The 10,711-nt window shown below is 33.5% G+C and overlaps 1 protein-coding gene across 1 annotated transcript; it reads left to right on the forward strand.

The window, feature by feature from the left end:
• Positions 1-5,037: 5,037 nt before the first annotated feature.
• On the forward strand, positions 5,038-6,796 carry LOC112738192 (probable WRKY transcription factor 11). The gene is made up of 3 exons (XM_025788531.3): positions 5,038-5,930; positions 6,019-6,144; positions 6,339-6,796. Exons 1-3 carry the CDS (start codon positions 5,278-5,280, stop codon positions 6,529-6,531), a joined length of 972 nt encoding a protein of 323 aa, XP_025644316.1. The 5' UTR covers positions 5,038-5,277; the 3' UTR covers positions 6,532-6,796.
• Positions 6,797-10,711: the final 3,915 nt, after the last annotated feature.

Here is a 10,711-nt window from a genome sequence, read left to right on the forward strand (position 1 = left end):
ACCAGCATCATTATTCAACCTAATTGTAGAAGAAAATAGGATAATAGTAGAGTAAAAGTAGAAGTAGAACAAGTTTAAGGAAGCGAAGGACCTAAACCGAAATAGAGGCAGCAAAGATACCTCCATCAGTGACTCTACAGAAGCGTAGAGATCAGTGGTGGTCACGGTGGCTTCCGACTAGCCCAGCGATGACAATAGCAGCGGTGGTGGCCTCCATCATCCTCCTTCACGTCTCTCTCTGTTTTGTTCTGCTTCTCGACAGCGACTACGCGGAATAGCGACGACGGTACTAACAGTGCCCCTCCACCTCTTCTTCACAGCTGAGATGACGTTTACGGTGGCAGCGGTGGCATCGGATGCTTCGGTTGCGACCGAAACGGCCTTCTCCTCCTCTTCTCGTCGCGTCTCGTCTCTCTTTCTCTCTCGCGTGTCGTTCTCCATTTCACGAAGGAACTCAACAGACATGACGGCGACCTCAACCGCGGCAGCTTGGCCATGACGGAGTCTGTTTCTCCTTCTCCTTCGAGCTTTCCCTGTTTCCTTTCTTTCCCTTTTTGAACGTAGGTTTAGGGATTTTGAGTATAAATTTAGGAATGTAGTGAGATTAGGGTTTTATTTGGTACTTTTAGAGTTAAGGTAAAATATATATGTGTAATATAATAATTTTACAAAATATTCATGATAGAATAACACTTTAGAATTTAAATATAATACGATAAAAGTTAATTTCGAAACACATATAATTTTATTTATCAATTTATTAATGGACTCAAACAATTATTTTTCTAATTTAAATTATAAAATGAACGTATTAATCACATTTTATAAAATATAATTTTAAATTCAAAATATTAATTATTCAAATTAATACATCACAATATAAATAATTTATTATTTATTTTCTAACAATCAGAGATTTTACTGGCTTAATGATGAGTGTTGGGTTATGGTGGATTCAGGACTAGTAGAGAGAGAAAAAAATCAGAGCTCTATATTTTATTCTTAAGGAAGTTTTTTAAAATTTTATTTAAATAGACGAGGACGGCAAACAGCAGAATAAAAAATAAAGGTGAGAGTTAAAATTATAATTTTTACTTTTTATAATTGTTTTTATTTTTAAATTTTAACTATTTTAATTTATGTTTAACAATTAATTTTTTTAATTTAAAAATTTAATTTTTAATCAACATTTAAGACTTAATTATTAGTAAAATTATATATTAATTTTATAAAAATATAAAATAATATATACCATTTTTAAAAATAAATCATTTAATCTTTAATTTTTTTATAAAAAATAATTAATTAACACAAATAATATTTTAAAAATAAAATTTTTAAAATAAAATAAAATTATCTTAAAGATTTTAACATTTTAAAATAATTTTTTTTAGTTACGAAAATTCTTGTATTTTGTGACAACAAATAACTTGTTACAAACAATATTGAATTTTATGACAAATTAATTTTAAATTAATTTTGTGACAAACAAATAACTTGTTACAAACAATATTAAGTTCTCTTAATTATCCTCTAACTTTCACCCTGTTAATTATGCTCTTAATTAAAAACTCTACCTTTCTTCCTTTAGTTTCTGATCAGCGGAATGTTTTAAGAATTTACTGCAATTTCTGGAATCATAGCCAATAAAGCCATAGAAACTACAACAGATCCCAAGACTTTTATATTTTAGTTGAACTTCACAATTTTTTTTATCTAGACTAGCCAATCTAATATTTTGCTTCTGCGTATGAGTAACATTTATGTTAACCCTCACCTTTATATATGATCCAATCCTCCTTACCTCTCATCTTAAAAGTTTTCACCTTCAGCACTTCACGCATTTTTTCTCCAATCTTTTGAGCAGCCTCCTTTGTTTTGCAATGGTCAGGCATACCCCATAACTAAATTCAAGTAGAGACTAATCATTTATCATTCTCTTTAATATTTATTTTTATATTTCAATGCCTCAAGTGAATTACATGTTGCCTTAATTAGTAAGTGTTTTCACCATAGTATTTCAATCGAAATTCTTTTAAATGTTCTAGATTGTAGAAAAGCCCGCCTCCATCATGTCAATACTAAAATTTCTATTCGCCATCAACCTTCCAACTAAATTCTTTGAATAATTCTCTAATAGGAAATGCGATCACTTCAACATAAACAAGGTTTATTTTGAAATAAAAAAAAAAGAGTGACAACACACAAAATCCTAGCAAGTACAACACAAAATCCTAGTAGAGTATAATAAAAAATGAGTCCTGCTAGGGAGACAATGGAATATTTGTTAAGAGTTCACCAAGGATCGAACTCTTAACCTTTTGGATCTAGAGTTTTGATATCATGTCATGATACCACTCATCCCAAAAACTTACGTTAATAGAAAAAGGTAACACTAATAATTATATCTCTAATACTCCCTAAACCTCTATTATACGCATTGTACAAATATTTCATTGTCTCCCCATACTTTCCCATAAAAAATTATAACTACATTATTGTGATTGTTGTAAGAATTTTATTGTAACAAAAAATATTGAGATAATTATTTGTTATATAATGATAACAATAGTAATAAATGAATTATTTTAAAAAGTATTTTAAATTGAAAGAAATATAAATAAATGATTATTTTAAAAAATTACTAATTGATCTTAATCATTTAATTAATCTAACACATATGTTGCTTTTTTTGTTTAAATTAGTCGTTAAAATGCGTTATTTTCAAAATTCAAAAATTAAAGTTCCACTCTTCTGATCAATATATTATCAGGACTTTTTTCTCTTTATCCCACGTTGTTGTTGCTGGCCAAATTAGGGTTTGACCTCGCAAAAGGCATCAAATGCTGTAATCCCTTTTACGTCGTTTCATAATTATTAACACTGTATATGTTACGTTGCTTTTCACATCGTATTGAGAATCCATGCCAAAAATTCAAAAATTAAAGTTCCACTTCCTTGAGTTGCATTTTTGCTTTTCCACCATCCCATACCTATCAAGCTTATGGTCAACCATAAAGAAAGGGACAAAAACAAAAGGATGAAAGCTAATGGCGAAACTTTCGATGAAATCGCAACAAAATAGTTACTATGGTGGTATAAGTTATTTTTTTTACTGGTGTTTAGTTAAATAAATTTTATTTTATTATGAATTAATTATTTTTCTCTCTTATGAACATTAAAGATAAATTAAAACAACTACTGCTTGGCTGATTTTTGTTTAAATTCAAGTTTCAATATCCATTGCGTAAAAATATTTTTATGTATGCATTAGTAAATAAAAAGGGAAAATTTTTTTTTGGCACATTGCAGTGAAATTTAAATCTTATTGTTAAACTATATAAAGTAATAAAATTTATTTATCTAAGATGAACAAAATGCTGCTTCGTTATTTTTATTTTGTCGAAATTTTATTGCATATCATCAAACAATAGAGTGGAAGAACTGTTGATAATATATCTACGATAATATAGCTCGAAACCTAAAACTAGAAGTGAAGTTTACTGTAGTTAAAACAAGAAGTAATTAACCTCCTTAATTGTGAGGGAACAATGCTCTTTAAAAAAAATAAAAAATTGAAAAGGCAGTTGTAGGAAGTATTTAACATTTAATATATAAATAAATATATTAATTAATACCGCTACTTGCCAACTAGTTGACGTTGATTTTTCTTTCGGTGTAATTAGCAGGTTATCAAGGTCAATATACTTTTCACAAATTTCATTATAATAAAAATGAATTGAAGTAGTAGTTGTTGATAAACATCCGTGGTCTTTTCAAAAACTGATATAAACTATAGTAAATGCATGAATGCGCTTGAAAGTGACAAAAATTCCAAGTGATAGTACTAGGCAATAATGAAAAAAGATGAAGAAGAAAAAGAAAACTAAAACTTCCATTACACAGATAATGATTTAACTGGGAACAAACTGAAAATAGTGAGGGGTTTCAATTATTTAGACTCTATAGTAAGTTGGGGAGCTAATTTTTTTATGGCAACTATCTTCCTATTTTATATCTCTCTCGTGCATGGCTCTCTTTTTTGTATATGGAAATAAAAGTAGTGTTTTAACATTGTAATTTTTGATATTTTTTAAAAGTGCAAAAAATATACGATTCTATATTTTAAAATTTTTAATTTTTTTTAACAGAAATTTTTTGATCCGATTTCTGTTCTCTCACAAATTTTTCGGTCCGATTTGACAAATTCCTCAATTCCAATTTTTGTATCCTCACAAATCGGACGGTTCGATTTCTATACTTCTCATAAATCGGACGATCCGATTTTTGTTTATCTAATTAAACAGTTCTACATTTGAAAATAACATTCCATCAATCCACATTTTGAAAAAACATCGTTATTACTCTAATATCAAAAACAAAATCTGACAAATGATCAAGTAATGATTAATATATCTGAAAAGAGTAACAAAAAATAGTATTGATGTCTAATATTGATCATTTCATAAAATAAAATATATCTAAGATTGATAAAATACAATAATATTGATAAAATTTACAGTGTCCGTAATTGGTATCGAATACGATATTACGATGAGTTAATTTGATAAAAATAGAATAAAGTAAAAGGACTAGGCCATTGATTTATTTTGCTGGGCAACGGTTGTGAAAGAGTTAAAAAGAAAAAAGTAAAGTAGATGCTGCAGCGTTGACTGTCATACGGTTTGGACGTATCGAGGAAAGAATCATTCTAAAGACATTACTCAATATCAATAGTTATAACTTAGGGTTTACTTTAACATTCATGATAAAGTTATGAATTAAAATTATTTTATAGAAATTATATAGGTTTTAAATTTTTATATATTTATTAAAATAAAAAATTGAAAATATTTATTAATTAGTTAATATTTTATTTTTCTACCAATAATAATTCAATCATATTTTCTCTTCATAGACTAACTAATATGTTGAAGGAAGAGGGGGTTGTGTATTTTTTTTCCCTTGTATGCTCTGTTCTGTTACCCACTACGGAGTGAATGAGTGAAGAAGGGACCCACCACCAACTCCTCTTTTGGACCATTACAGTAACTCATATTTTGTCGTGGTGTACTTTCCCCAATTGCATCCCTCCTCCACCCAATCTCTACCCTCGGATCCACGTTAACTCCTTTGACTTTCCCACACCCCTTCACACCTTCACCTTTCTCTCTCTTTTATAACCCCCCTCTTCCCTCCCCCTTTTTCTTCCTTACCCTCAAGCACAAAAAATCAAATCAAAACCCAAACCCCCCTTTCTTCTCTCCGTCGTCTTTGATGGCAGTGGATCTGGTAGGAGTTCCACGGATGAGGATGGAACAACAAGAACAAGTTGCAATTCAAGAAGCTGCTTCGGCTGGCTTGAAGAGCATGGAGCATCTCATTCGCCTCCTCTCTTCTCAATCTCAATCTCATTCTCCTTCTACTTCCTCTTCCCCTCTCCCGAACAATAATAACAACCTCAACTGCTCCCAACTAACCGACTTCACAGTTTCCAAGTTCAAGCAAGTCATCAACCTCCTTAACCGCACTGGCCACGCCCGCTTCCGCCGCGCACCACCACAACAACAGCCCAACCCTACCCCTCAGGCCCAGCCTGGAACCACCACCGCCTTCACGCTAGATTTCCACAAACCCACCATTCTGAACTCCAAGCCCGCCGTCAACAAGGATGTCGACCAAGAAATGGAACTTAGTATTTCCCCTCCTGTTTCCACAACCACCTCCTCCACCTTCATGTCCTCCATCACCGGCGATGCTAGCGTCTCCGACGGCAAGATTGGCCCCTTCCTTACCCTTCCAGCTCCGCCTCCCGCTCCCGTTGCCTCCGGAAAACCTCCTCTCTCTTCTTCTCACCGGAAAAGGTGCCATGACGCAACCCTCTCCGGAAAAGCCTCCTCCTCCGCTCACTGCCATTGCTCCAAGAGAAGGTAAATCTTGTGAACATGCTAAAAGGACAAACGAATAATATTAATATTAATTAAAATTAAAATCTAATATAATTTTTTGTTGTTTCAGGAAATCACGTGTGAAACGAACGATCCGTGTGCCGGCTATAAGTTCGAAGATCGCCGATATACCGCCTGACGAATTCTCGTGGAGAAAGTACGGTCAGAAACCGATCAAGGGCTCACCTTACCCTCGGTATTATTCTAACAATTCATTATATCAGTCTTCATTTTGCATCAATTAATTATATCATATTCACATTAAGATCCGTTGGTTGAGGTATTCATTAATAACCAATGGATCTATTGAATAGAAGAAAATTTTCTTAATTGAGATCTATTTGAGTTAAGATCTAGTAATTAGACTAATATTATTATTTGTTTTTGCAGTGGTTACTATAAGTGCAGCACCGTGAGAGGATGTCCGGCCAGGAAGCATGTGGAGAGAGCACAAGACGATCCGAAGATGCTAATAGTGACGTACGAAGGGGAACACCGTCACAATCCCCAGCCACACTCGCCGGAAACTGCCGGCACTCCCGCCGTCACCTCTGCTGGTGGTTTTAGCCTCCGGTCGTGTTGAATCAAGCAACAGCGCCGTTTGGAAAACACTACTTACGCCGGGCTGCATCCAACATTGAAACTGTCCGTGACGTGACGGTAACGGCGGCATCAACGTGTTTGACGGTATAGTCAAAAGCTAATGTTGAAGTCAACGTTTGCATTATAGTAGCTTTTGACGGATTCGTCTAAACAATTGGCGAAGACTTTTGCTGTAAAAAATTCTGATAGACAGAAGAATGTAGGACCTCTAAAATTAAATATAGTTTTGTTTGTTTTTTTTATTATTTTTTCTCCTTTGCTGTTTTTGTGGATTTATTTATTTATTTTTCATTTTTTCATAAAGTAAGAAATTAATTAGACGAAGAAGTTGAATTTGCTTGGTGCTTGGCTGGGCCCACTATTATTGCGTTGTGCATAATAATGTATGGATTTAATAATAATATTGGGAGATCTAGTTTCAAAGATTAGATTCCTTGCGTTGAAGAAGAAGGCATTATTTGAGGAAAAAGTCAAGGAGCACTTGTGTAGGATGCTGCAAGATGAGGGTCCCAGGGGAGAGAGGTGGAGTTGGAATAATAATAACTTTAATTGAATATTGAGCAGTGTAAAGTTGGTGGTAGTGGGAGATGGAACAGGTCAATGGTTATTATTGGGGATGGGTCCCTCATAGCCAGCTATTTCAAATCTTGGGGTTGGGGGTTCTAAGGTCTTCTTCTTTGACTACGACCAATATTAGGATGCCCTTCCACGTGAAATAATTTCCTAGTTTCACTCAAAATCATTGACAATTAGGAGTATTTCCCCGTAAGTTCGTGCATTCATGAATTTCTAAGTTATAACTTATAAATAAAGGCTTTAGCTAGCGCAAGACTATTCGCTCTCGTTTTAATCTGTTTGGTAATTCAACCCGCATCAAATAAAGTTGGTTATGGAGCAGGTAGAGCTGTGTATAAAGTAAAGTTTGAACATATATTTCTTTTATTGTTTTTGCGGATAGCTGTGGGTATCCAATCCGCTTAGAGCAGATTGACAATTCGACTCGCAATGAATAGGCTTAACGGTAGAATAGGTGGAGTTGACATGCACTAATAATAGCACTATAGTGTACTTTTTAAAAAAAATATATGTATACTATGTGAGGAGATTATGAACAAAATGTACAGTAATGTGTATTACAAGCTCTGAACAGGTGAAATAGTTATACCTTTTATCCAATCAGCAGTTACACCTTTCAGGCTTTCACTCTATCCTAACATATTGAAACTAATATGAGTTTATACGCTTGATTTTTAGTAATTTTGAAAGGATGTTGAATTAAATTTATATTAAAATTTCAATTTGAAGAGTAGATCTGACTTATTTATTTAATGTATGTGTCGAACAATTATTTATACATAAAATATTGAACATAAATTAGATCAAATAACGTAAATAACAATAATAAATAGAAATACAAAAAATAAATAAATGAAGCTTTAAATAGATAAAAAAAAAAGAAATTAAAAGAAAACAAAATGGTTAAAGACAAAAAAAGTGAAATACTTGAAGAAAAAAAATAAAAGTAAAAAATTTGAAATAATGAAATAAAAGTAAAATACGTAAATAAAAGAAATAAATAAAACAAATTGAAAGTTAACTCTAGACACCCATTCACATGTACTTGCATTTCATAATCTTTCATTGCATTAGTGTGATTAGAAATTTGCAGAGTTTTAATGTGAATATGAATTGTTCAAATTGAAGTTCCTAGTTCTTGTAAGCTTTTCTTATTTATAGATCACAAGGGTGGACTGTAGAATACTTCTCTCTTTTCACAATCTAGTTTCTCCCTTTTTTCGGGCTCTTACAAGTCACAACTTACAACCTTATTTTGACTATGAAGGACCTTGTCATCTAAGTTGGACATCCCACGTCTTCGTTTTTTCTTGGTCTCCAAGGTCCATGTTTTGTATCGTGGTACCAGATTAAACCACACGCGATTAATAACTTTCGACCTAGATTCTTTTTTATTCGACTCATATCATATATGATGAGTTGACATTCTGCTTTATCATGGTTGAATTGCATAATTAGTCGAAATTTTGTACTAACAAATTGTCCCTTAAAACTTATCATTTTAGAAAAATAATAAGTTTTACATGTCATATGCTAATCACTTTCAAATTCAAAATTTGAAAAGACACTTACATAGTTTCTGAAAATGCTGTGCGCATTTTTCTGGGAATACGCAACGTCTCTGGAACTTTAATAGGCGTTTCACAACTTAAGAGCATCATTACTTCGTTGATCTCCATACATCATTTATCATTTTCATCATTCCTTATTTCCTTAAGAAAAACTTTCTTTCTTTTCTATCATTTCTTTCAGCCATTTCCATGGATTCTCAATTAGCTGATCATCAATTTGCTTCACCTTCTATTGCTGCCTCTTTTACTTCCGCAACTATCGCTGCCACCACCATTATTGCTTCCTCCATTGCACCTGCAACAATGGCTTCTATATCTTCTTCCCTTCTGGCCATTGTTGCTACTACAGCAGTGTCTGCACCTTGTGCAGTGACTACTTCTCAATAGCTTTCTCAGCATCACGAGAAAGAAGATGATATTTAACTTATTCCTCCTCCTCCTTGGGTAGCTAACGTTGCACAATTTTATAATGACAATGGAAGCTTGAAAGCCCCTAATCCAAACGTTGAAACCACAAAACACTGGAGGAATCAAGTCGGTATTCCTTCCCTTTAAGGTTATTGGCCTCTTATATTCGTTTTTAAGGCCCTTTTCTAATCAAGAACAGATTGAATTCATCTCTTCTTTCTTTCCTTCTCCACATGAACAACTTTCTTTGATTTTTTATAAGAGTATTAAGACTTCCTATTTCACTAGTCAACTTTTTAGGACTGCTCCCCTTAAAGAATCATGTTCTCTCTTTTCAACTTGGATGTCGATACTAGCTCCTCCTTATAAATTTGTTTAGAAAACAATAGGAATTACCTTTGCTCTTAAACTAGCTACTTTCAACCTATCATACACTACACCTCTCCTAGGAGCCAGTTCATACTTTTGGTGTCCAACTACCAACAATTTTCATTTTTCATATGGGATGATGGGTCCCACCTTAATGGAAATATCTGCTTCGACTGGCATGTTCCCTGATGGAGAGTGTGTATCTTGGACTACTGAGTACGCTGATGATGCTTTTAACATCAACTTTGACTCGACCTCTGTGTCGGGATTTATCCAGAGCAACATAGGTTTTGATGGTGATCTCATCACCAACAATGAACATATAGCCTTTTTGCTCTTATGGCTCAATACTTTTTTCTTTTGCCCTAAATCCACCTAGATTCAAAACAACAACTATCTTCCTCTAACTATCATGCTCCACCACAAGAAATACATTGACTTTTCTTCCCTTATCTTAGGTTAATTACATGAAACTCTCTCTTTAGTGGTTAATGAGATCCATTGAGGTGAAAATTTGATCAACCCTTTTGGTTCACTTTGGGATGTGAATTTGTGGTTAAAAGCTGTCCTAGAACCTTGTCTTATAGCTTCATCATCTGATATTCCAAAAACTCCTATTGATGGTATTCGACTATCCCTTTTATCTTAGTCAAAACTAAAGAATATGTCTATCATTGATGCTTTTTGTCACTTCATTACTCTTCTACTTAACATCAAAACTGATGATAACACTTCTTATTTTTCCAATTCTTTCACCCATCATCGAAGTTTTGTCGAGTTTCTTCATTCTTTCACCAGCTCTAAACCAGAGAATCAATTCATTGTCGATGATTTATGTTCTCGTATCTTAACTCCTCAAATCTTCCCAATAGAACTTTCACATGAATTGACAATGGCCTTAAAAAAGAAATTAGTGACTTATTCTCCACAGTATGTGTCATGCCAATTTGGGCTTGCACATTATCCCTTGATTTTGAAGCATGAATGGCTCATTACGAAGTGTCCGGATTAGAGAAATTCGACCAAATTCTCGACATAAATCATCAGAGAAGGAGTTCTCAATATCATAGGCTCGACCTCACTCGCTATTTCCTTTTAACATCTTCTTTCCATAAATGGTGGCCGGCTTATTATGCATCTCATTACACTTCGACTAATCAAGCCCTTTCTAATCTGATCTTTTCTGCTGCGCAGACTGTCACAACATCAAGAGAAACCAAAGGTGAGCATGTCGAA

Source organism: Arachis hypogaea, chromosome 13 (genome assembly GCF_003086295.3).
Source record: "Arachis hypogaea cultivar Tifrunner chromosome 13, arahy.Tifrunner.gnm2.J5K5, whole genome shotgun sequence".
Taxonomy (NCBI): Eukaryota; Viridiplantae; Streptophyta; class Magnoliopsida; order Fabales; family Fabaceae; genus Arachis; species Arachis hypogaea.